The following is a 27,888-nucleotide window of genomic DNA, read 5'->3' as shown; positions in this document are numbered from 1 at the left end:
GTTTTTTAAAAGCAAACCGATCTGTAGACAGGGATGTAGTAAAAAGACTTTGACTTCTCACTTAGCCAAATGACCCTGAGCAAATTGTTGACTTTACTTTATCACATCTCAGTTTTTGCTTGTCCTGAAGATAAACCAAAACAACCGTACACAAAGTACTGAGCACGGACCTAGCAGAGAATAGTGGTCAATTGGTAGCAGCCAGCCCTTATGTTCCTTGCCACCCCACACCATTCCTAGTCCCCAATACCACCCACAGGAAGTAGATTATTTGACTCGTGACTGTTGAGAAAGTGTCTTTTTCTGCTCTGTGTACTGAGTTTTCCAAAGTAAAAATGGGCCAGCAATCCTAAACGCGAAGATTAATGAGGTGGGTGGACCTGAACTGGAGGCCACACCCCACCCACCTATCACTCCTGCTCCGCCCCACAGATTCTTAACTTTTCAAATGTAAGCCGTGCCCAGGTTCCTACAACAGCAGGTGGCATTCTGACATCAGCAGAGGCTGATGTTCCTTCAGGTACGGAGGAAACTCTAGACCAGACACCTGAAAAGAATTCAGAGCCCAACCAATGCCATGAGCAGCGAAGACTTCGTGGAGCTGAAGAGTAGGACGGCCGCCAGGGCGGAGGGCTACAGCAACACTGGCTTCCAGGTGAGCGGAAGTTTTATCTTGTGTTTGAAACCAAGTAAATGGACACAGTGCTCATTTCTCGCAACCTTGGCGAATTCCCAGACAAAACCAGTGGGGTTCTTGGAACACAATAAGTTTTTCATGACACTCTTTAAACCTATGATTTTTTCCTTTTGGGCTGACAAACCTGAAAAGTCTCTTTTAGTACAACTTGTTTTGATCCCTAACTTGCCCTGTCACTTAGAAACAAGATTGTCTTCTCAGGCTTTTGTTTCAGGTTCACAAGCCCTGCCAATATTTTCCAAAGAGCTGGTAAGAAGGAAAGAATGGAGAGACTCCAGATCCTGGATGTAGGGAGCACTTCAGGCTTTCTTTCTCTTACACCACCTCCCAAAGCACCTGTCAGATGGGAGCCTGGGTGCCCGCCCCAGTGCAGCCGGGTTATGCAAACCAGTCTCATGTCATCAACCAAAACTCACTGAGTGATTAATGCTGCTTAACTTGGAACTGGGTGCTGCAGAGGCCTAGAAAGAGTCCTGTCACAGGGAAACACCAGCCTGTTCTGACTGGCTCTGGGATGAGAGTTTTTCAGGGATGTCCCTAGCTGTGCTTCCTTTCCTAAGCTGACTTGGGAGCCCACACAAACAGGTGTCAGCAATCTGTTGGGATTCAGAATCACCAAAAAGGCAAAACAAACTTTTAGGCACTAACAAAGGAGGGAACAAGGAAGGTAAAAGAGCTTTGGCACAAGTCCTAAATCTTTTACCCACATGTGACTGTAACTTCCTTGAGCTTCAGTTCAGTTGTCTACACAGTGGTCACACTGAACTTCATCTCATAGATCATAAGTGTAAGGGAGGAGAAGTCTTTTCCTCTACCCTCTTGGATTCAGCACCTGAGATCTGCAAATTAAACTGAGAAATGGCAGATTAACCAGAGAAAGCTATACAAATTTTATTAATATTCTTCATTTTATATTCATGCAGCCTCACAGAAAATAAATGAAAAATTCAAAGAAACATTAAGACTCAGGGTCTTATGTACCATTTTAACAAAGGACAAAAAATGGTGGAGCAGTGATTAGACCAAAAAAAGAGAGGTTAAGCTCTTAGGGCCAAGAAATTATGGAAAAGTGATGAGGAAAGACATGGGGGCAGCTAATGGGAGATAAGGTTTGGCAGTGAGGTTTATGCAATCTTAGCACCATCTCTGTTTCCAGTGACAAGTGTTGTTCTCCTCTGCCTGTTATGGGACATCTACACAAGAGAAAGTTCGTCCCTGCTCTAGACAGAGAGAGGAAAAATGAAGAGCTCTTTTTGTGTTTGTTTTTTCTCAGTTGCCTTCAGCTCAAGATAATTCTCATGCCAAAGTGGTAGATTGGGGGGCAGCATGTCCTGATTCCCCTCATAAGGGTTAAATGAGAAAAAAGCATAAAGCAGAGGGCCTTTTATGGCTCAAAAGAATAGAAGGGCTAGAATGGAATAGAGTCAAAGTGAGTATGACAGCAAGACAAAGATGTCTGCAAGGGAGGCGGGTCCACGTCACCAGCAACTGGTAGCCCAGTCAGTGAGGAGGACACACATCCACCAAAGATAGTCCTCTTTTCTATCCCTCATTCTCTTCCATGAAAAGAAAAGGAAAAGAAAGGAAAGGAAAGGAAAGGAAAGGAAAGGAAAGGAAAGGAAAGGAAAGGAAAGGGAAAAGAAAAGAAAAGAAAAGGAAAAGAAAAGAAAAGAAAAGAAAAGAAAAGAAAAGAAAAGAAAAGAAAAGAAAAGAAAAGAAGAGAAAAGGAAAGAAAAAAGTACCTCTAGGTCTCAGGGTGCAGAACACGGCATCTCAAACCCAGCAGAATACCACATACCACCACCAACGAGCAGAAACAAGGTTATTTCTTCCAATGCCTGCTGCTTGACAAGAATTTCCAGAGACACATATTTACTCAGCAAAACCATTAACTGCCCCCTAGATAAGACCACTGCTGGAAAGGGATACCAATTCAAGAAGGAATAATACACTATTCTTGCCCTCCAGGAACAAGGCAGGCAGAAACCAATAAGCAATTACGTGTGATGTAAAACAAAAACAAAAAACAATGCTGGAAGTTGGCACCAAGTACATTATAAATAAATAAGCAGGTGGAGCTGGGTTGACTGGGGAGTCTCTGAGGTGGGCAGGGATTTCCTGGTTGAACAGGGAGGGGTGTCAGTAGAGCACTGCAAGCAAAGAGAAGTGTCTGCACAGGCCCAGGGGCCTGAAAGAATATGTATGCTGGGGATAGAGGAGATGAGGAGCAGGGGCTCCAGGGAAGGTACAGGGGACAGGCTGGCCCCAGATCACGGGGCCTCCAAATGGCTAAGGCATCAGGAAAGAATAGATCAGAATTCACACTATCAAGGGGTGCCTGGGTGGTTCAGTCGGTTAAGCATCGGGCTCTTGATCTCAGCTCAGGTCTTGATCCCAGGGTCGTGAGTTGAAGCCCAAGATGGGCATGGGGCCCAACACGGAACCTACTTAAAAAAAAATAATAAAAAGAATTTACACTATCAAATTATTGATACCCCCATTGAAGGTGGACAAAATGGAAAGAGATTTATGTGTGGTTGGGACACCATTTAGGAGGTTGGTATGATAATCAGATTGTAGCTTAGAGGTGGTAACAACCAGCACTGGACAGAAGTACCAATACTCGTAGGAGGCCCCTTGGCCATGCAATTAGCATTGAGTCAGGGTGAGTTAAGAGCTGCTCTGGCAATGCATATTTCCATTTTCTCCTCTCTAAAGTAGGATAATAATACCATATCCTGGTGTTGAGAGAATTAAGTGAGTTAATACATTTTTTTAAGTATGTAATATATGTTTTAAAAAACTACTGTTCGTTCAGGCTGCTATGACAAAATACCACAGACTGAGTGGCTTATAAACAGAAATTTGTTTCTCATTATTCTGGAGCCTGGAAATCCAAGATTGTGACACCAGCAGAACAGTGTCTGGCAAGGGCACACTTCCTCATGGACAGCCATCTTCTTGCTGGGTCCTCACATGGCAGAAGGTGCAAGGGACATCTCTGGAGTCTCTTTTATAAGGGCACTGATCCCATTCATGAGGGCTCTGCCCTCATGACCTAATCACCTCAAAGGCCCCACCACCTAATACTGTCACATTGTGCATCAGATTTTCCAAACAGGAATTTGGCAGGGGGTGGGAGGGTAGGTAAGGGGACACATTCAGACCATAGCAAGTGCCTAGCATGCAGTGTGAACATAAATAATAGTATGTCTCAGTGCTGGGGCAGATTAAAGAGAGTCAACATTTCTAGCCTGAGATCTCAACTTAGAAGTGATTTTCTTTATGTAGACTGGAAAGACAGAAATAGGGCTGGAGCAAGGAAGACCATGAGTTCATTTTGAGGTTGTTGGTTGAAATTAGGGTGATTTCATACCCCTAGAAGAAAATGGAGAGGAGGCAGGAAGCTCTAGGGATAAAGGCACCTGGAGTCTAGAAGGGAACATCATGCATTTGGGGGCTGATCACACAACAGTGAGCCAGTGGCATGGATGACACCAGGAGGAAGGAAACCCAGGAAGCCCCGGTACTTCAGGAGCTGGAAAGTTAGAGCAGTCAGAGGTTGGAGCAGAGAGGCCACAAGGAGAAAGGGGAGCAGCACCAGGAGAGGGAAGGGTCTGGGGAAGCCAAGGGAAAAGAGAACTACAAGGTTAGCAGCAAAGACAGTTCATGTGATTTTTCAGCCAGGAGGTCACTGGTGACCAGGGGTGGGATGGGGGGCAGTTTGTGTGATGAGTGGGAGCGGGGAAACTGGGGAAAATGAAGTCAGAGAGGAAGTTCCCCTGGTGGAGAGAAGAGCAGGGAAGAGAGGCTCAGAAGAGGCAAGATTGGGGCTGCAGGCAGGGGGCTTTTTTATTTTTTAAAAATTCATTGTGAAATATAACATGCAGAAAAACACACAAAGCCAACTAGACAGCTTATTATAAAGTGCCATCCAGATCAAGAAATAGGACATTGCCATCCCTCAGCTCTGACACACCAATCCTGCACGTCTGTCACCACTGCCCCTGCCCACAGGGGTGACAATGACCCCAACCTTATGGTAATTACTACCCTGCTTTGCTTTATACCTTAACGTATAGTTACGAATCCCCAAGCACTGTTTTTGCCTATTTTTGAACTTTATATAAATAGAAAGTTACAGGAAAATTCTTTGCTTATTTCAAAACATTTATATAGAACTAGGCAAGACAAATCATTTTGTACCTGACTTCTTTTGCTCAGTTTTGTATTGTTGAGACTCAGCCATACTGTTGCATGTAAGTGGAGTTCATCCAATTTCACTGATATACAGTGTTCTCCATAAACATTACACAATTTATCTGTTTTCCTGTTGGTGGACATTTGTGCCATTATCCTTGGAGCTTTTAGGAGCTTCTAGAAACAAATGCAACTATGAATACTCTTAGACATGTCTCCTGGCGCATATGTAACAAATTTATTTGGGGTTACATTTAGGAGTGGAATTGCTAGGTCATGGAGAATGCATATACATTTTCAACTTCAGTAATAATGCCAAACTGGTTTCTTAAGTGGTTTTGCTAATTTATATTTCCATCCACAGAGTGTGAGTGCCTATTACTCTATAGCCTCACCAATAGTTATCTGGCTTCTTAATTTCAGTGATTCTGGTAGATGTGTAGTGAGTAGTGTAACATTGAGGTTTCATTTTAATTTTCCTATGTTATTGGCCACTAGATGCCAACTTTGTGAAATGCTTGTTCATGTCTCTTGCCCATTTTCTCTACTGGATTCTGTCTTTTTCCTACTGATTTGAAAGAGTTCTTTAAATGTTCTGAATATAAGCCCTTTTCCAATTATATGGTTTACAAATGCCTTCAACCACTGAAACTGTCTTTCACTCTTTAATATTTAGATGCACAAAAGCTAATTATTTGGGATCCATTTATCAGGTGTGTCTGTTTTATATATCCTGTTTAAGACATCTTTTTCTACTCTGCAAGATCATAAGGATACCCTCCCATATTTTCCAAAAGCTTGTTATTTTCCTTCTACATTGAGGACTCTACTCTCCGTGAAGTTAGTTTTTATGCATAGTGTGAGGCAGGCATCAAGTTTTTGTTTTTGGGGGTGCCTAGCTGGCTCACTCAGTAGTGCATGTGACTCTTGATCTTGGAGTTATGAGTTCAAGCCCCACACTGGGTATAGAGATTACTTAAAAAAATGAAATCTTTAAAAGCAAAAAAAAGTTTGTTTTCTCTACGTGGGTATCCAATTATTTCAGTGTTGCTTTAAAAAATATATATTTTCCCCACTTGACAAATACCACATTTATCGAGTGTCCATATTTAGGGTAAGTCTTTATAGAATAGGACAACCAAAAGATTTTTGCAAAGTCAAAGGAAGAAGGATCCGGAGAAGAGGAAAAGAGGAAAGCAAGAGAGTCCAAATAAAGCTCAGAATTTCTAAGGGTGAAAATTCAGGCAATTTTTGAAAGAATACTTTTACTAAATGATGTTTCTTAGAATCCCAAATGAAGTTTCCTTCTGCCTATGAGTAAGTATCGATTCTACCAATGTGGCCCTCAGAGCCACAGAACCCATGCTCACTCTTAAGCCAGCTGGGTGTGGACCCACTTACGAAAGTTCAAGACAGGACTAGATGGGAAATACGTCTCCACTCTGCACACACACACAGAGAAAAGCTGACCTATTCCAGGAAATGCCTAGTGAGTCAGTGGTGTTTAAAGAGTTTGTTAAATGGAGGTCAAAATTTGGGAGGTCATTTAAGTCCGAGAATGTTTGGCCTAATAATTTGAATAGAGAAATTCAAGGTTGGTGGCGATTATGCAAAGTAAAGAGGAAGAGCATTGTTTCTCTCTAATCCCCTGAGGGAGGTCAACATGAATCACACCAGGTGGATGAGGGGTTTCCACTAATTCAGGACAAGTTTGGCTACAACTATCTAGATGTGTTTCTTCCACAGGTGAGTTAAAACACAGAAAACACATGACAATAATTGTCATGTCATGTCATGTCATGTCATGTCATGTCATGTCATGAAGAAGGTTAAAAAAAAATTCTCTCCTCTATCCTCAAATCAGGTCATACCTAGACTTATTTCTAACAGCCTAGATGACTAAGAACTCAAGGCACTTCCATGACATCTTAGAGGGGAAAGATTTAGGGATTTGGTTTCTTCCACAGTCCCTGAATTTATTATTTTTCACGGTGTCTTAACTTAAAATGAAGGTGGTGGCACCAACTGACCCATCTCATCTAGACATTGTTGATGTTGATGAGAAGCTGGCCCTGGACGCGAGCTGAACTGTCATGTGTCAAACTGAAAAAAAAATCAGAAGTGGGATTATTTGGACTTTTATAGAGAACAGATTATTGTGAGCAGGAGCACCAAGTTTCTATCATGCTACAGAAGTTTAGAACTGTGTCTTCAGATTGTAGATTTAGGCAGATGTAGTATATGATTTTCACTCAAAGCCGGGATCTAGATTTGGAGGCATCTAATTCTACTCCACACGTGGGCAAAGGTATTTGACCCAGAAGACACTTACAGCCTTGGCGTGCCCAATTGTTCCTTCTTTTTTCTGGAAAGGAAAAAAAGTTAAAAAAGAAAGAAAGAAAGAAAAGAAAAAGATGACATGCATGCCTTGTGTCTTCTGGAAGTAAATAAAGACAAGTTTCTTAGGAAAACACTATGAGTCACACGGTTAGAGAGCCTCCTGTGGGTGTTCAGGAACAAAGTAGATGATTACCAGGAATGGTTCGGTTGAGAAACAGGGAAATGTAACTGAAGACTTCTCAATGTTCCTTTCAGTCCCCTAGTTCTGTGATTTCAAGGCTTTGCTTGCTTTTCCTCCAAGAGCCAAAACCCATTGACATAAAGCATGACATTTATTGACTCAACGAAAATTTATTGACAGTGTGCCAGGCATTATGCAAAAAGCAGGAAATAGCTACCATTTGGTTAAAATCAGTTCACAATGGCAAATCAGCACAACACAGTTTATAAAAAGTGTTACTCATGACACAAGATGGTGGTCTCATCTAGACAGGGAGTTGGGGAATATTTCCCAAATGTTCCCAGTGAACACTTCCAGGCTTTAATTCATTAATTCATTCAACAAATATATAGTGAGCACCAACTCAATGGGCACTAGGCATAAGGAAAATAACCAGTAAGACACAAATAATTCCACAAGCTACCATATCAAAAATTACTTTTTTCCATATGGCACTATGTGGAGAAGTCAAGGCCCCAGACGAGAAGGTATGCAACACATGTACAGGGAAACAGAAAAGTAGTAAAGAGAGACAGACAGGAATAGAGGCCAGTTCTGATTCACCTCAAGACTCTTCACTGATTTCAAAATCTTGGTCCCAAGAATCCGAAACCAATGATAAGTTTAGGTTTAAAACTGAATTTCTATTCTCTGCAGATTCGGGAACATTCTACAGTAAACTAGCCAGACAGATGATAAGGGGTTGTAAGCAAAGTAATGGTATAAATTCCTCCATGAAACATGGTCAGAAAATAGCCCATTAATGTGAGGTGAGGCTTTTTGCACCATAAGAAAGTGTCAGTCATAGTTAAACAGAAGCCAGGATAGGTATACCTTCTTCCCTGTGGACTCTCCAGCTGCCTTACTCCCTCCACCTGCTCAACTGTGGGAACATAACATAGTTCCAAACAGCACAATCTATAAAGTTGTGCAGCTGTCCCCCAGTGGGTCCTACTTGCCTCTCAGTGTCCCTCCCTTTGGATTATATCACTTCTTACAACATTTCTAGCTTTTAAAGTTTTTATTTTTCTATTTTCAAATTACTGTGTCCTAGTTTCTCATACACCTGAATCCGTTGCTTCAGAAAACATTTTGCAAGGAGGAAGCTGATTAGAAGGCACTGGCCTAACTTGTGCAGTAGGAGGATTTGAAATGTAAATTACTTAATTAAGGACCAGACCCTTGCAGATAGAGCAGGTGGGAGCAAAGGTCTTGTTACATGGTATGCTGGATCCAGCAAGGAAGGGAAAAAAGAGACAAAGACACACACAAAGCCAACAGAGACATTTCCAGGAGCCAGCAAACATTAGGCTTCCTGTTGACCCAGATGGCTACTTCCTTGTTTCCCTGTAGAACATGAGGTCTTGAGGTCAGAGAAGAGGGAAGAAAGAAGTAAGAGTGGAAGCATTTTGAAAGCACACGTGGAAGAAGACGTGGTCTATCATGGTCCAAGAACTGACTGTACTGCATGTGACTTTGAGCTTGGCTGAAGATAACAAGGGGCCCCTTCTTAAGGAGGAAGTGGAGAGGAAAGAGAGAGGTGAGCTTCTGAGAAAAGTCAGACTGGGAAGGGGTGGGGGTTAGCAGGGCACAGGTTAAAAGTCACATAGTGAATCATTATGAGGAGAGTAAAACATAAATTCTTTGGGTGAAGAGTTGAGGCTTCAGAACCAGACTGCCATTAGGCAGTTACCTAACTTCTGCATCTACTTTCCCATTCAAAAATAGGTCCATAACACCCTGCATCAAAGGAGTAAGGGGAGATTAGTGGAAAGCACTAGCACCTAGCAAATGCTCAAGTATCAGCAACCATTAACCAAACCATTTAGTTGGGGATGCTATTTTGGTGCAGGGGCCAAACCAAAATTTGAAACCCATCTATGAAGTCCACCTCTTTGTATAGTAGATACTGGGATCTACTGATGGATAACTATGGAAGACACCAACAGGCAACTCTGAATTGTTTTAATGGCCGTCAAATGTAAACGTCAAGCCCCTTGGGTTCCTGCCAGACAGAGAGACCTTGGCTCCCTCCCAGCATCTGTGTCTCTTCCAAAGGACTTTTATAAAGTTATTTTTCAAATACTTTGGTTCATTATGATCCATCTCTTACTTACTCAAATGCATCTCAAAAAAAATTTTATGGGCTCTATCCATGTATTTATAATTAATTTATATTTATTTAGTCAGTGCTCTTTGGGAAAAGGTGCTTGATGAACAAGGTGATTTTAGGAGTCGCTAAGAAGCAATGTTTTTCCAAACATAAGCAAATTCAAATGTCCATGGTGCATGTATCCTCTTTCATGCCTCACTATTAACTATTGTGGCATGAAACAGTCTGGTAAGTCTGATAATGGTCTGATGAGACCAATACTTAGGAAGTGACCATGACTTCCCAAAATAACACAAGAATAAGGCAGGCCCGAGCAAATAAGACTTCATCCTGCAGGTGATTTAGGCTTTGGCATGAAATGCATTTTCATTTAAAAAAAAATCTATAATAACCTTTGATCCCTTTAGGCAGACTGGTGATTTACCTATGAAAAACAAATCAGAGAAGGAAATGAGAATAAGAAGAATTTTAGTTTCAATTGACAGAGTCAAAGAGATTATATCTTTATTTTTTTTCTCAACTATAGGAAGATGTTTTGCTGTTAAGAGCGTTTCTGTTTCCCTCATGCATCTTTGGAATTTCAGACACAGACAAGTTCATTCTAATCAATCTGTAAAAGCATTATAAGGTGCAGGACTTGAACTTTTTAAGTCTTTATCATGACTGTAAGAAAATAATTAATTGTGTTATTATTATGGCTGTCATCTTCTAAATTCCCTGAGAACAGAGACCAGCAACCAGCATAGGAACCATTGCCTAGTCCATAGTAGGTACACAAAAAATATTTGTTAGAGGAGTGAATGAGAATGCCTAAGACAGAGCCCCAAGGAACTATATGTAACATTAAGGGTTGAGTTGAAAGGCTGATATGGTACAGGAAATAGAGAAGAAGTCTGGGTGACAAGAGGAAACTAGCAATGTGTGATATCACAAGTTGGACAAGAGTGTTTTAAGGAGGAAACAATCCCTTGTGAATGATGAAAACTGGATTTAAGCACATGAAAGCCATCAAAGACTTGGGCAAGGGTGATTTCCATGGAGTGGTAGGAATGGAATACATATTGGAATGAGTGGGAGACAAAATGTGGCAAGAAAATGGAACTAGTGCCTTTATCTGGGCTGCTATAACAAAATACCACAAGCTGGGAAGCTTATAAACAACAAACATTTATTTCTCACAGTTCTGAAGGCTAGAAGTCCAAGATCAAGGCACCAGCATGGGCTCATTCTAGTGAGGCCCCTCTTCCCAGTTCATAACCAATGCCTTCTCACAGTGTCCTCATATGGTAGAAGGGGTCAGGGATCTCTGTGAGACCTCATTTCTAAGGGCACTACTCCCATTCATGAAGGCTTCACCCTCATGACTTAAACACCATCTCCTAGCCCCGACAGGCATCATCTCCTAATACCATCATCTTTGGAGGTTAGAATTTCAACATGGTGAATTTTAGGGGCACACAAACATTGACCATAGCAGCCAGCAAGTGCAGATGGAAGACTGGTTTTTAGTAGAAGGAGAAAGGATGCTTATCTATAAATTGATAGAGATGCAAATACCAGAGAAGCAAGGGTTAAGTATGGCAGTGTGTGAGGAAGTGCAGAGCACTGTGCCTGGCCCAGTAAGGAAGGAGTCCAGGCATTGTTATATTATTGCTCTAAGAACAGCTTGTCCGGGCTGAAATCACACATTTACCAAACACAAATTATCAACACAAATATCAAAGCTACAATAAGAGTGAAAGGCAACCAGGCAGGAGGTGAGTGGTGTCTTGGAATGTACAGTTCTATCTTTATATGACTTTTAGGTAGCTTCAGCTCTGGAAATACTGCATGTAAAAAAAGAAATTAAAAATATACATAATGCATTTGTAGAAATTTAACTCCACTGTTGTGGTGATGACCTGGTTAGGATGGTGATGAGCACAGCACTCCATTACCAAGGCATGTTTCCCTCTTTATTAATTAGTAAGTAATCTGTTGGTGGGGGGTAGGGGGGCGGGATGACATTTAAGGCTATGTGAATATCCAGGTTCCCAACACATTTCACCCAATGGTTTTCGCATCCATGGATGACCCTTTCCTGAATCAACTAGTACTAGGGAATTGCAAAATGGGGGTTTTCATTTCTTCAATATTCCTTCCCTGACATTCTTCTGAAAAGAATAGACTTATCTTTGATCATATTTGTCTATCTGGATTAACATTCCCTTTCCTTTATTAAATATTTTATAATCAATTACCAACATTTTTTGCTTCTTGCAACATTATATAATGAAGATTTTTAAACATATAGGAAAGTTGAAGTGATTTCATAGCGAACACCTATATATCCGCCAACTACAGTCCATAATTAATATTTTACCATACTTGCTTTCTCATGTATTTTTTTCATCTACCCTATAACCCCCCATTAGTCCATCTTATTTTTTGACACATGTAAGTTGCAGACATTATTCATATTTTCCACTTTTTAGTGCTCAACTTGTCCTAAACTTGGCCAGTGATCACAGAATGCTTTTTGATAAGGATTCAATTTATTTATTACATACAACCATTCTAGACAATATATGAAGTAAACATTTGTAGTATATAAAATTGTGGCCATGTTTTATCATATTAATGCTTTTAACAGATGGCCAGAATTAGAAGTGAGGCCAAGCGTTGGCCTTCATGGTACCTGTATCTTACAGCCTTAAGTGGCTCCACCCAGTGGACATTTCATGCAGCAACTGCTAGTGTCTGGCCTACATGAACGTGTCTGGTCTGACACCAGAATTACATTGGAAGCTAATCTGCGTTTCATCTTCTAAACATAACCCAAGACTCTAATGAATTCTGATAGAAAAACGACTACTTTTAGAAAAGCATATGACATCAGCCCCGGTTAAGCAGGATACTTAAACATCATTCATTTGCTGCTTATTTCAAAGCAAAGCTTATTTCAAGCCTTTATTCCTGGCTATTATTTGATTTCCCCCACTGGTAGATTTTCTGGACGATAATAGGGACAGACCCAGAAGTAAAACCAAGATACCCAAGTGCAAGTAAGAATAAAGGTCCATATTCTCCCAGATGTACTTATGGTTGCTTCATAACTAAGAGATCCACAAGGTGGAAGATGAGTGGGGATGCCTTCTCCGTGGTTCTGACAGAGAAGAATATGCTCCATCACACAGACCAAGAGGAGGTAGAACCGCTTGTTTGAAATGAATGCGAAAGGTGCGAAAGAACCGTCACTACATTGAGTTAATATATACAAGTAGAAAAAAAGAATTGATATCTGTTTCAAATATCTCCAAATATAATTTACATCCATGGCATTGCAATTAAGGCAGTCATTCACACTTGCCACAGGACCTTGTTGGGTTTTTTTTCTTGTTTTTTAAAGTGTTGAAAAAGATGTATATACACTATCACAAATTAATTTTAATACTTTAATAACTAGATTTCATTAAAGTATTTCCTTTTTAATATTATATTTAATTAATATAATAAAGGAGTCCACAGGCTCCATCAACTGTCCTGCTTTGGGACACTTCTGAGAAGCTGCATGTAGCTTCAATCACAGTGGCAGAATTCAACCAGAGCCACAGGGAGGTCAGAAATGTACCTCTATTCTGTGAAATCTCAGGCCCAGCTAAAATTCAGAGCCCTATATTTAAAGGAAATAGAGAAAGATAGATATCAGGGACACCTAGCAGTCTTGGCCACAATATATTTTCTATTGGAGTTATATAATTCAATAGATGCTAATCAGATTCATATTATTTATTGTCATCTTGGTCTTCCTTATTCTTACTTTTGCCCATTTGATCTGTCATAGACTGAAAGAGTTCTATCAACCTCTTTCGAAATGTGTTTCTAGATATTTCTTCCTTGGTTCCCTTTACATTAATCTACACCATTTGTACACAGATAGCCAGGCTTCTCAGAGCATTAGATTGTACTCTGACCATTGTTTCTTTTGGAACACCTGAATTGCTTTTTTTAATCCTGTATTCAGCCTTGGTCAATTACAATCCTGACCACTCCACGTTTTATCTTTCTGAGTCCCTGAGTCATTTCCAGGACAGAATCTCCTCAGTTTATGATGGGATTATGTCCCAATAAATCCCCATAAATTGAAAATATTGTATGTCATGAACGCATTTAATACACCTCATCCACCAAACATAGCTTAGCCTACCTTAAATGTGCTCAGAATCCTTATGTTAGCCCAGAGTTGGGCAAAATCATCTAATACGAAGCCTATTTTATAACAAAGTGTTGAATATCTCCTGTAATGCATTGGATACTGTGAAGTGAGAAACAGTGGTTGAATGGGCACAGAATTGATTGTGGACGCTAGTGATCTCATGGCTGACTAGGCAATGCCCAGCATCACGTGTGAGGATCATACTGCATATTGCTAGCCCCAGAGGAGGTCAAAATTTAAAGTTCAATGTACAGTTTGTACTGTAGTAAATGCATGTCTCTTACGCACCATCATAAAACTCAAAGACATCAGAAGGTGTCTGTGTGTGGTTACGTGTCCTTATTACCCCCTCTGACTCCATCGAATCCATTGATCTGCCAGATGGGTGTATTTGTTCTTAGCTCCTCTCATCATATTTTATGTTGTGCTTTGTAAAAAATCTTTTCACATATGGTTTGCATATTCTTTATTTTTGTTCATTTTCTTCTGAAGATGTATTTTTTTTGTTGTTATCTTAATGGTTCCTTTTATAATGAGCTTAAGATTATAAGTAATCACAAAATTAGTATATTTTTCTAATTTCTGGGGGTTTTTTCCTTCTCTTCTACCACTTGATTTTAGCGGAATATATATATTTTAGCATTTACCTTTCCAAAACACTGCTGCTTATAATGTCGTTCAGCTCTCAGAAATTAAAAGATAAGAAGATTGGCCTGTTCACCCTATCTTCTACCTTTTCTTTTATTTTCTTTCTTCAGCTAAGTGTTCTGAGTATCTTTTCTACACTGTGAGGGGTTAAAATGTATATAATTTCTTCTGGAATCTTAATCCCTGGATTAAGGTTTTAATTCATTAAATAGATTCACAACATACTGTCACTCCTTTTGCCATAATTTTTCATTAATCTTTTGTTTGGCTGAAGTTTCTCCCCTAGACGTTTCTCTAAGAAAACCGTGGAAGCCATTTCTAGGAGTACTTGCAGGCTTAAATTTATTTTTATAAATCTCATCATTCTAAACCTTCCCCTAATTTTTCTCATTTGGGTACAGAGCCCTGCTTTTCCCTACTTTCCTGTACTCAGGGGTTTCACTAGCTCCTGGTTCACAAAGATCACAAAGGGAGAATGTTATCAATGTTTTGTGGTCCTGCTTCCTTGCACCCAATTCAAAGCTCCCTTCAGATCATTCAGAAGTGACAGAGAATTATGCCAGGGAAATGTGATGACAAACTACAGGCTGAGCAGGCATTTCCCCTCTCGCTGTACTGCTGCTCCTTAATCCAGTCCATAAATCCACACAGGCTGGTGAGAAAAACAGGAACATCTCAGGAAGGAATGCTCTAGCTAGTGCCCATGAACTACATTAAGGATTCTGTAAACCAGAGACTTGAGGCACAAGGCTACCTGAGCCAAAAGGGTCACATGCCATACAATAAGATCAAAGACTTCTGGAATACCACCTTTGAAAATGCCATCATTCCAAGGCAAAGCCCATGCAATTTAGAGGGAACATTATAGAGTAAATGGCCTTAAAATGTTTGACATTAAGTAAAACATAAATAAATAAAGGGGGAGCTATATTCCCAAACAATGCGAAGAGATTAGATTCATGAAACAGATGTTGACTTTTATATGCCAAATTTCAACCATAGAGAGCAAAGTGACTATAAATGCCCCAGAGAAGCAAGTAGGTAGCAAACTCAACAGTAAAACTAATATAAAAGTCAATTGACAAAAGTCAATTGCCATATATGGCACTAGGTAGGTAATGAATGTTACACTCTTATATGGTGATGAATATGGCTTCAAGACATTAAGCTTGGAGTTGAACCCAGAAATGGCGATGGAACCCAAGCCTTTATCACAATGCAGCACCAATTAGTATAGATAATTTGTCAATATTCCTGAAAGCAGTCGTCTTCAGGTTTTTGGTGAGCCGCTTCCTATGATCTATTTATGTTGCATTTTGGAATTTTAAGTTACTATTTGAAACACTTGCTCCAGCTAGTCCCATTCCATGTTCATAGAAATGGAGACAGAAAAGTTAAATCAGTCACTTGAAACTCAAAAAAAAAAAAAATTGGAGGTGTATTTCTGGTACCTTCATTCAGGCATCTCAGGCATAGAATATTAGAACATACAGTAACCTTCTTGGAGAAGTAGAGAAAGCAGTCCCATACCATTTTGTCTCTACTTAGTTGTAGAGACACAATTATAGCTTCACTATAATAAGCCTGTAGGAATATCTTTCCACTGAAAAACAGTCACCAAGCACTTCTGTGCTGCCATTGTGTTATATACATGGTATTCGGCAGAGAACAGGGGACAGAGAATCCGGCTTCTCAGCTTAAAGTCCAATGGGTATAATATAGATTTTTACATATTTACACAGTTCCAAGTTTTCCAAATGACATCCATAGCAATATTTTAAGGCATCACTCCTCAGAAAGTATCACATTGACTGTTTCTTAGGAAGATTGCTTTAAAGATGTACAGATATGGGGAGATAGGTAGGATGGATGGATAGATGATAGGTAGGTAGATAGATAGGCACACACACATACACACATAACAAAATAAGCAAATCTGATCACCAACCTAAATCTGTTCTGATAGTATAAAGCCTTCCAACCAAGGTATTTTAGCAAACACTTTACAAAAATTGCTGTGAAGTGTCAAGCTCTAGAACCAGTTAAGGCTCTTCATAGTGGGGTGCCTGGGTGGCTCAGTAGGTTAAGCATCCAACTCTTGATTTCAGCTCAGATCATGATCTCACAGAGCCCTGAGTCAGGCTCTGTGCTGACGAGTGCAGAGCCTGCTTGTGATTCTCTCTTTCTCTCTCTCTCTCTGCACCCCAACTCAAAATAAATAAATAAACTTAAAAATATATATATCTTCCTAGTGACTCCTCAGGGTCCTTATCAACATCATATTTGCCTGATGAGCCATTACCATCTGTCATTAACCAACATGATGTGTGTCCCACTAGAACTCAGGATGAAAGTCTCTCCAGGGATGAAGGTGTCTGTTCTTGCCCCAGGCTCAAGCCCATCAGTGCCCCCCTCAGCAAGACCAATCATGCTGTCAGAGCACACCAGGCCAGAGTAGTTTCTGGAAAGAAGGTTGAAGAAAGTCTCCCCTGGCAGTGATGTTCAGTCTGCAGCAGAGAAATCCCCGCCACAAAAACTGAGAAATGGAAGCCACGTTGTGCAATCAGGGCCACAGTGGGAGGGAGAGACCAAGTAAGCAAAGCAGACACGGTTGCAAGAGAAAGCGTCAGACTAATCACGGAGACAGACATGTCCACAAATGCAGAAGTGCCCACTTGCATATTTAAAGAATAACATCTACTTAAAACCAGTCTATAGGGTGAGAGGCCCACTATCCTGGGTTGGGAAATGACCACCAAAGCCTAAATATAGTTTAAAAGTGGCCACGAGCATTTCAGGAATCTTTCAGCACCTCTGTCAAGTCTACCTGGTCTTTTCTTTTCTTTTCTTTTCTTTTCTTTTTTTTTTTTTTTTTTGAGTATACACAATGTTACACAATGATACACAATGTTACATTAGTTTCAGGTATACAAGTTTCTATATTATGCTATGCTCACAATTGTAACTACCATCTGTCACCATTCAATGCTATTATACTACCATTGACTATATGCTGTACCATTTATGCACATGACTTATTCATTCCATAACTGGAAGCCTGCGTCTCCCATTCCTCTTCACCCATTTTGCCCAACCCCCGACTCCGGTCCCCTCTGGCAACCATCAGTTTGTTCTCTGTATTTATGGGTTTGATTCTGCTTTTTGTTTATTTACTTATTCATTTGTTTTGTTTTTTAGAGTCCACATATAGTGAAATCATACAGTGTTTCTCTTTCTCTGTCTGGCTTATCTCACTTAGCATACTACCCTGTAGGTCCATTCATGTTGTCCCAAATGGCATGATCTCATCCCTTTTATGGCTGCATAATATTCTGTTGGCTATAGATATAGATGACGTCTTCCTTATCCATTTGTCTATCGATGGATCTTAGATTGCTTCCATGTCTTGACTATTGTAAATAATGCTGCAATAAACATAAGGGTGCATATATCTTTTTGAGTTAGTGTTTTTGTTTTCTTCAGATAAATATCCAGAAGTGGAATTGCTAGATCTTAAGATAGTTCTGCTTTTAATTTTTTGAGGAACTTCTATTTTTCATAGTGGCTGCACCAACTTATATTTCCACCAACAGTGCACAAGGATTCCTTTTTCTCCACATCCTCACCAACACTTGTTATTTCTTATCTTTTCATTCTAGCCATTCTGACTGCTCTTTTGATATCTAGAGTTCAAATCAGGACTTCTTCGTGGAAGGGTACTTTCATCTATAGGTACACCACTATCTCTCTTTTTTTTTTAATATGAAATTTATTGTCAAATTGGTTTCCATACAACACCCAGTGCTCATCCCAACAGGTCCCCCCCTCAATACCCATCACCCACCCTCCCCTACCTCCCACTCCCCATCAACCCTCAGTTTGTTCTGTTTTTAAGAGTCTCTTATCCTTTGGCTCCCTCCCTCTCTAACCTCTTTTTTTTTTTCTTCCCCTCCCCCATGGACTTCTGTTAAGTTTCTCAGGATCCACATAAGAGTGAAAACATATGGTATCTGTCTTTCTCTGTATGACTTATTTCACTTAGCATCACACTCTCCTGTTCCATCCGCATTGCTACAAAAGGCCATATTTCATTCTTTCTCATTGCCGTGTAGTATTCCATTGTGTATATAAACCACAATTTCTTTATCCATTCATCAGTTGATGGACATTTAGACTCTTTCCATAATTTGGCTATTGTTGAGAGTGCTGCTATAAACATTGGGGTACAAGTGCCCCTATGCATCAGCACTCCTGTATCCCTTGGGTAAATTCCTAGCAGTGCTATTGCTGCATCATAGGGGAGATCTATTTTTAATTTTTTGAGGAACCTCCACACCATTTTCCAGAGTGGCTGCACCAGTTTGCATTCCCACCAACAGTGCAAGAGGGTTCCCATTTCTCCACATCCTCTCCAGCATCTATAGTCTCCTGATTTGTTCACTCTGACTGGCGTGAGGTGATATCTGAGTGTGGTTTTGATTTGTATTTCCCTGATGAGGAGTGACATTGATCATCTTTTCATGTGCCTGTTGGCCATCTGGATGTCTTCTTTAGAGAAGTGTCTATTCATGTTTTCTGCCCATTTCTTCACTGGATTATTTGTTTTTCGGGTGTGGAGTTTGATGAGTTCTTTATAGATTTTGGATACTAGCCTTTTGTCTGATATGTCATTTGCAAATATCTTTTCCCATTCCATCGGTTGCCTTTTAGTTTTGTTTATTGTTTCCTTTGCAGTGCAGAAGCTTTTTATCTTCATGAGGTCCCAGTAGTTCATTTTTGCTTTTAATTCCCTTGCCTTTGGGGATGTGTCAAGTAAGAAATTGCTGCAGCTGAGGTCAGAGAGGTTTTTTCCTGCTTTCTCCTCTAGGGTTTACCACTATCTCTTTAGACATTCCCAAGACCAAAGGGTCCTGCCCTGAGGTCTAAACTCTACAGGCATGATAGTCTGGGGTTGGATGGTCTGAGTTCAGATCCCATCTTGGCTATCCTGGTTATATAACCTGAGTCATGCAATGCACTTACGTTTGCCTTAGTTTCTTCATCTGTAAAAATGGAGATCATTGGATCACAGGACTTCAAAGAGTTTAACTTTGTGTCGTGTACCTACTATGTATTATATCAATCCAGGTGCAAATAAAAGCAAAACCAAAAGTAACAAGGGATAAGCTTGTATCCTGCAGATAAAGGTCGGGAAGTAGGTAGTATAGAGCTGGAGTGGAAGCACTACTCTGGGTTTTAGGAACCCAAGAGCCCTACAACTCACTCACTGCTCTAACATCCCCAGGATGGGGCTCTTGTGTTCATGTTCATGGCCTGGCTGGAGCCATCCACACACAAGGCAGCATGATGTAGGAAAAAATGTAAGGGACAAAGAGCACCTGCCAGCCATCTCTTAAGGCATATTCCTGAGCTGCCCCACTCAGGGCACCACATCTATTTGTACTTCATTGGCCAGAATCTAATTATAAGTGGAAATGTCACCATTTTTCTGGGTGGCTACATGTTCAGCTATAATTTTATAGAAGGGAAATACCTTAAGTAGATGGGGAGGAAATGGTTTCAGTGATTTCTCATGTTTTAGAGGTTGAATGGTTTAGAAACTGAAAGGAATAAATAAATAAATAAATAAATAAATAAATAAATAAATAAATAATTTTAAACACCTCTGTCCATCTGTATTCACTGCACCACCCACTGTGGACCTATAGTTGTTCGAACAGCATGGAAAGTTCAGGATGGAACCCCGGGCTCAAGGATCTGCCATTCAGAGCATCTCAAGCCAGAACGGAGTACACCCAACTAACACTAACAAGAGAAATTACATGGCATGCTGTAAGCTGCTTACAAATACTCATACACAACACCACAATATTGTCACCCATTCAGTGGAGTGACAAGCTTGCATTTAGAACACAATATTCATTGTAGTTCAGTGTACTAAGATATCTAGTAATCTATACTAATGTATCTAGTAATCTAAATTGCTAAGTAGATGGTCAAAAACAACAGGCCAAGAAGTAATTATGGACCGACCACCCATTCAGGCCCTATGACTCCAATTTGACAAGAAGCAATAAGACAAAGCAAAGCAATGTCTTAAGGATTATTTTTCTAGCTCCAATCAACACCCACAACACCCCCATCGTTTCTGTTGGAAATCCTCAAATGATAGACATTGTTCTTCCTGAAAACGTTAAAAAGCCAAGGCGCACACTCTACCAGAGGTAAAACAATCCATTACATGTTACAGAATACGTCCACAGGTGCCCTTCTCAACACTTACATCTACTCTACCCCACCCCCAAACACAACACACACACACACACACACACACACACACACACACACACACACACCACTTCCTATTTCATCCTTGAGTTCCACAAGTTTCAGATCCCGCCACCAGGTGGCAGGAGTAATCAAGAATTAGCAGGAATTACCAAGAAGGTCCCAGAAAATGTCACGATTCTGGAAGGGATCATAAGAACACTGAGTCAAAACTGTGGTATAGATGGGTAAACTGAGGCTGCAAAGCATCACACATGGAATTAGGGACCCCAAGGACCAACACCCTCTGTTACCTGTGCCCTGTATTTCCACCAACTTACACTGGGTTTTATAGCAAAACCTTGGATTGTGAGTAGCTTTTTTCGTGGGTGTTCCACAAATGAGCAAATATTTCTAATAAATTTTACCTTGATAAACGAGTGATGTCTTGCAATAAAAGTAGTATGTGATGCCAAACGTCACATGATCACAACTGAGCCAATGGTTCTTGAAATTTGCTTTGATATACAACTGCTTTGGATTACAAGCATGTTTCCAGAAAGAATTATGCTCACAAACCAAGGTTTTGCTGTACTTGTAACTTTTCAGCTTTATTTATGTATTCATTTTTATTTTAAAATTTTCAGCATCCATGAAAGTGAGAATAGTAAAATGAGTCCCTGAGTGCCCACCAGCCCACCCCAATCAGCAAGCTTTGTCATCTTTCCATACCATACCCAGAGCCCCCTACTATATTTTTTACCAAATACTCAGATGTATTATGCCATACCAGTTAATGCAACATCAAAATTTCTGTGGCTCATTCATTCAACAACTAATCATTAGCAACAGCAACTAATGATGTGTGGGAGGCACTGTGCTAAAGTAAGATATGCAGCTGTGACACAAAAAGGCACTGTGGCAACCAGGCTTTTATGCATAAATCACATGTACGCTGCAAGTTAGATTTTATCCACATTTTATACACTCTTGTATTTTAATAGGTGGAAAATGCAACACGAGTTGGAATTGTAATTTTTATAGATCCTTGGGGCCAGACAGATCTAAAGTTAATATCAAAGTCATACACTTGTTCTTCTTTCAAAGACAAGGTCACAGCCGACAGGCCAAGCAGGATACATTTCCTGAAAAGCTATGGGGACCTACCTGACACGGTTTATCTACCTTGTTGCCTTACGTGGAATGAATTACCTTATGAAGGCAAGTTGGGATGAGATGGGAGAAAGATTGGACCCCCTCAAAACAGGTAAAAGAGCAATGAGCCAGGGGGTGTCAGTCATATGTCAAAACAGCAGCTCAGGGATAAGGACACTCCTCCAAGAGAACAGCTGACTCCCATCCAAAATTTAAAATCAAGACAGCTTGACAAAAGAAGGCATTTTCTGATTCTCATTACTAGGAGAGATTCCTTTAAGCTAAACAAAACACATTTTAGCATTTCAAAAATCTAACATCTAAGAAGAAAACTACATGGCCTACATTTTTCTTTATTTTATAAGTTGGAAACCTGTGGTATGTGAAGCCCCCAGCCTCTTCTCTGCTTATTATAAAGTTACATGACTTAGATGGAGGCACCTGGTCCTCCTTTCTCTCTTCCTCAAGCTGGACCACATCATTCCTTCCATCAGAACAGAACAGAGATCATCTGTTTCTTTATAAGCCTGAGATCCACTGGTCCTTTCTTTTTTCAGCTGACTCATCTAAACACCTCCTCTTTGCTGTCCCATCCCTCAAAATTCTTTTGGTACCATTTTATAAAAAGAACATTTGAGTTTCTTGATTCTGAAATTGTATTTTTGCAATCTGTACTTTTTCCTTAGAATGAAGATGACTTCGATGAAAAACAGAACACATCAGGAAACAACAACTCACTAAGGTGTAGAGCTGTGCAAAACACCCAGCAGGTAGGGTGGCGATGGTTGAGTGAATCTATTACCATAGTAACTGCTGTGCAACAGGGACGGACAGCTGTGGGGACAGAATGCGTGTGCTCAGCTGGCACTCGGAGGAATGAATTAACTGGTAATTAGAATGTGTAAGGCAGAGTCGTGAAGAAAACACACGTGCTCAAACAAAGAGATTTTGTGTTTGTACACCTGTCCCCAGAGTTTTCTGCTGGAGAGAGTACATAGGCTTTCTCGGACACGTCACTATTACAGATGCCAAACTCCCATCGCAAAGCAAAAAGCACTGGCTTAAGCCAAAGCATCTCGATTTTAAAGTAAGTGAGGCAGATGAAGAAGGTTCTAAGATGTGGTTCTAACACTATCCATCGAGTTCCTCACTGATGCCTAAGCTTACAGCAGGCTGAGGCACTCTGTCGCAAGGCTACTTTTATTTCTTTTATATATTGAATTCTGGGTAGGCTCTCATTTGGAGAAAGGCTTCTGTTGCTAAAAATCAAGCAGATTATTCATGTAGATCATCCTTTTTTGGGTAATTCTGGGTGCCTAATATCAAGCCATCTATTGGAGGGAGTTATTCTCATGATAAAAAGAATAACTTGTTTAAAGTAGAATATGTGGGAAATTATTGTGGCAAAATTTGGAAGACAGAAAAAGTGACCTGTATAATTCCAGGAAAAAATCAGTGCCTAACATCTTAAAATGTGGCCTTTTAGTGCAAATATACACTGCCATGCACATGTCACTTATACTGGGATCATGCTATCCATATTCTTACTGTCTATTTTACTTAATATATTATAAAAAAGTGTCCATTTCCCTATTTATGCAACAAAACAAGAGAAAACAATACTTCTGTCCATATAAAACCTGCACATAGAAGTTTATAGTAACATTATTCACAATTGCCAAAACTTGGAAGCAGTCAAGATGTTCTTCAGCAGGTGAATAGATAAATGAACTGTGGTTCATCCAGACAATGGAATATTCTTCAGCACTAAAAAGATATGATGAACCCCCAAGCCATGAAAAGACATGGAGGAACATTAAATATGTATTACTCATTAAAAGAGACAGTCTGAAATGACTACATACTGTATGATCCCAAATATATGACAAAGGAAAAGGGAAGACTGTGGAGACAGTAAAAAGACCAGTGTTTACCAAGAGGAGAGGGTGGGATACATGGGCAAAGCACAGAGGATTTGGGGGGCAGTGAAACTACTCTATATGATACTATTATGGTGGATACATGTCATTATGCATTTGTCCAAACCCATACGATGGACAACACCAAGAGGGATCCCTAATGTAAACTATACATTTTGGGTGATAATGTGTCACTGTAGGTTCATCAACTGCAACAAGAGGCAGTGATCATGGGGGAGGCTATGCATGAGTGGGGGCACAGGTGTATGGGGAACTTCTCCTTATCATTCAATTTTGCTGTGAACCTGAAACTGCTCTTTAAAAAAATGAAGTCTTTTTTTATTGTTTCACAAAACAATCAAAAACAAAAAAATTTAGATAATTTACTGTTATACACAAGAACATAAAGACTGAGGAGGATCCGCCACATTGGGCACCAATGGTCCTTGGGTGATCTTGGCAGAGGCCATCTCAATAGAAGCCTGATCACAATGGACTGAGTGAGTAGGATGTGAGGGTCACTAAAAGTAAAGGCAACTCTCTCCAGCAGTTTGGCTGTGAAGAGAAGGAGGGAGGGTAGATGTCCTATGACCATGGGGTCAAGGAGATTTTGTTGTTGTTGTTTTCAGTTTGTTTTAAAGATGAGGACGGGTGCTCACTGTGGCAGCACACATATAAAATTGGAATGACAGGAAGAAGACCGGCAGGCCCCTGCACAAGGATGACATGCAAATTCATGAAGCTCCCATATTTTTAACACACACAAACACACACACACACACACAAATCCCACAAAAAAAAAAACTAAAAAATGGGCAGAAGACATGAACAGACATTTCTCTAAAGACACAGATGGCCAATGAACATATGAAAAGACACTCAACATCACTCACCATCAGGGAAATGCAAATAAAACCACAATGAGATATCACCTCACACCTGTCAGAATGGCTAAAATTAAAAACACAAAAAACAACAAGTGTTGGCGAGGATGTGGAGATAAAGGAACCCTCATGCACTGTTGGTAGGAATGGAAACTGGTGCAGCCACTCTGGAAAACAGTATGGAGTCTCCTCAAACACTTAAAAATAGAATTACCATATGATCCAGTAATTACACTACTGGGTATTTGCCCAAAGAATATGAAAACACTAAATCAAAGGGATACATACATCTCTATGTTTATTGCAGCATTATTTACAAAGCCAAACTATGGAAGCAGCCCACGTGTCCACTGATAGAAGAATGGTTGAAGAAGAGGTGAGATAGATAGATACACAGATACATAGATAGATAATGGAATATTACTCAGCCATAAAAAGAATGAAATCTTGTCATTTGCAGCAACATGGATGGATCTAGAGAGTATAATGCCAACTGAAATAAGTCAGCCAGAGAAAGACAAATACCATATGATTTCACTCACATGTGAAATTTAGCAAGCAAAAGAAATGAACAAGGAAAAAAAGAGACAAGCCAAAAAACATGCTCTTAACTATAGAGAACTGGTAGTTACCAGAGGGGAGGTGGGTGAGGCATGGGTGAAATAGGTGAAGGGAATTAAGACTACACTTATCATGATGAGCACTGGAATTGTTGAATCACTATATTATACACCTGAAATTAATATAACACTGTGTGTTAATTATACTGGAATTACGATTTTTGAAAAAGAAAAAATCTTTACCAATCTGATAGGTAAACATTAATTAAACAAACAAATAAAGATGGGAATGGGTGTGGGAATAAAAGAGAATAGTTAATGCCAGGCATTCCATTGATAGTAGGTAACTGGAGACAATTTCACTGTAAGAAAATAATAATCATGATTATTTAAGTCAAATAATTGTCAAACTTTAACTACTGGCTAAGCTAGGTGTTAGATGGGAATGAAATGAATAAGGCTTATCTCTACCCCTATCCTCAGCAGCTGCAGCTTGGACCCCACTGGTCTCTCCTTCTGTTATCCTTCACCAGAAAATGAAGTTAGTCTAAATGTAAAGTATAATGGAGTTTGGCAGCAAAGGACTCTATGATCTTTGAGAATCCTTTCAGCTCAGAGATATGCTTGTGACTTATTTCGAGGAATTCTCTTACAGTCCAGATCAATCAATGGCCACCTGGGCTATGACAGAAAATAAAAGCTGAGATATGACTTTATCTGTCTTACAGCACATTGAAACCACTCTGCATTTGCATACTTCTTTGCCACTTTCCCTCACCATTGCTTATGGTAGCTGGACCTATTTGAGATATTATTGCAAAGTGGCGGAAGGCAGGAAATCCTCTATGCTATCCTGAGAACAGGACGGGTCATGGATATTTAAAAGTTCAAACGGTGGGGGACGGGGGTGGCACCGGGTGGTTCAGTCGGTTAAGTGTCCAACTTTGGCTCTGGTCATGATCTCGCAGCTCGTGAGTTCAAGCCCCATGTCGGGCTCTGTGCTGGCAACTTGGAGCCTGGAGCCTGCTTTAGATTCTGTGTCTCCCTCTCTTTCTCTCTCTCTCTCTGCCCCTCCCCCCCTCGCACTCTGTCTCTCTCTCTCTGTTTCTCAAAAATAAATAAACATTGAAAAAAAAATTTTTTGAGTTCAAACAGTATCTAGAAAGATAGCCCAGGTATATACTTCATTAATTAGAGCAAGGGTTAGCTAACAAAGGGAAATACTTCCCTTTAGCCCAACTGATAGGACCCTAGCTCCCAAGGGAAAGTTAATCAGCTCTTGATGGTACTAGGCTAGTGGTCACATCTGCAGGCCAAGCTTTGGGCTGTCAGGAAAATAAAGCCAGCCTTGGTCTCAGCCCTTTGGGAAACAGGGTTGACAGAGTTTAAAAGGAGATTTATACAGCCTCTGATATAAACTTCATTTAGCACCTGCCTGAGAACAGAGCAGGGGTTGAATGATTACAGTAGAGAAAGGAGCAAAAAGCATAGATATGAGCCTATTCCCTAAAGGAAAGAAGAAAATACCAACAGCTCCTTTGGAAGAAAAAGGAGAGAGAAGTGTGATCCTGTAGGTTTTGTGTAAAGGGAAAAATGCGCAAGTAGATAATAGGAGCTATCTTCTTGCATAATAATTTTAAAAGACCTTTAGAAAGTCCTTTGCCAATGAAAAAGAATGAAATCATGCCATTTGCAGCAACGTGAATGGAACTGGAAGATATTATGCTGAGTGAAATAAGTCAGAGAAAGACAGATATCATGTTTTCACTCATGTGGATCTTGAGAAATTTAACAGAAGACCATGGGGGAAGGGAAAGGAAAAAAATAGTTACAGAGAGGGAGGGAGGCAAACCATAAGAGACTCTTAAATACAGAGAACAGACTGAGGGTTGATAGGGCTGGGGGGTTGGGGGATAGGGGAAAATGGGTGATGGGAATTGAGAAGGGCACTTGTTGGGTTGAACACTAGGTGTTGTTATGGAAGCGATGAACCATGGGAATCTGCCCAAAACCAAGAGCACACTTTACACACTGTATGTTAGCCAATTTGACAATAAATTATATTAAAATAAATAAATATTTAAAAATTAAAAAAATAAAATGTAGTCCATAAAAAAAGTCCTTTGCCAAAATTCTAAGCAAAAAGAGATCAGGGTTCATTATGCCCAGAATTCTCATTATTCCATCTCTGCTGCAATGTTTCATTTCCAGGACGAAGAGCAGGTCACCATTGAGCAGGATTCTTTAAGAAACAAAGAAGATGTGGAGGATGATCCAGAGGCACATCAAAAAGGGTACAGGTTTAAACGGAAAAGTAACCATACTGACCTCCTTTTTGGTTTTGCCACTTTGTTTTATCTTCATCTAATTTTAAACATTTATTATTATTTATTGGATATTACCACCACTACCACCCATTTCCCTTCCCCACTACCCACCCAACACCATTTCCAGAAAAATTAATGGATCTCTATGATAATCACCATGGTAAATTCAAACTGCTAATGTCCTGGGAACCCAATATCCAGGACAGTCTTCTAATTAAAGGCATAAATTACTAACTAATTGCTCCAGTCCATGCAAAAGTAGTTAATTCATCTTCTCAGTGTCAATCAATAAGCAATTGATTTCTCAAAACCCAATCCACATTAAGTCCCAACAAACTTGCTCTGACTGTAGTATCCTGAAGG

General features: G+C 40.1%; 1 protein-coding gene and 1 non-coding gene across 2 annotated transcripts in view; both read left to right on the top strand.

Moving 5' to 3' along the window:
* Window positions 1-402: 402 nt before the first annotated feature.
* SLC28A3 (solute carrier family 28 member 3) overlaps window positions 403-27,888 on the top strand; it is a 55,513-nt gene continuing 28,027 nt past the window's right edge. Inside the window, exons 1-3 of the mRNA XM_003995451.4 lie at window positions 403-655; window positions 22,522-22,605; window positions 27,410-27,492. Coding sequence (XP_003995500.2) covers window positions 578-655; window positions 22,522-22,605; window positions 27,410-27,492 — 245 coding nt within the window. The 5' untranslated portion in view covers window positions 403-577. The remainder of the gene's footprint in view (window positions 656-22,521; window positions 22,606-27,409; window positions 27,493-27,888) is intronic.
* Window positions 24,406-24,510, top strand: LOC111557648. Its single transcript, XR_002737883.2, has one exon. It is a non-coding gene; the product is annotated as a U6 spliceosomal RNA (small nuclear RNA).

Source organism: Felis catus, chromosome D4 (genome assembly GCF_018350175.1).
Source record: "Felis catus isolate Fca126 chromosome D4, F.catus_Fca126_mat1.0, whole genome shotgun sequence".
Lineage (NCBI taxonomy): Eukaryota > Metazoa > Chordata > Mammalia > Carnivora > Felidae > Felis > Felis catus.
The sequence above is the reverse complement of the archived record's forward strand: the minus strand, read 5'-3'. Positions and strand labels throughout refer to the sequence as shown.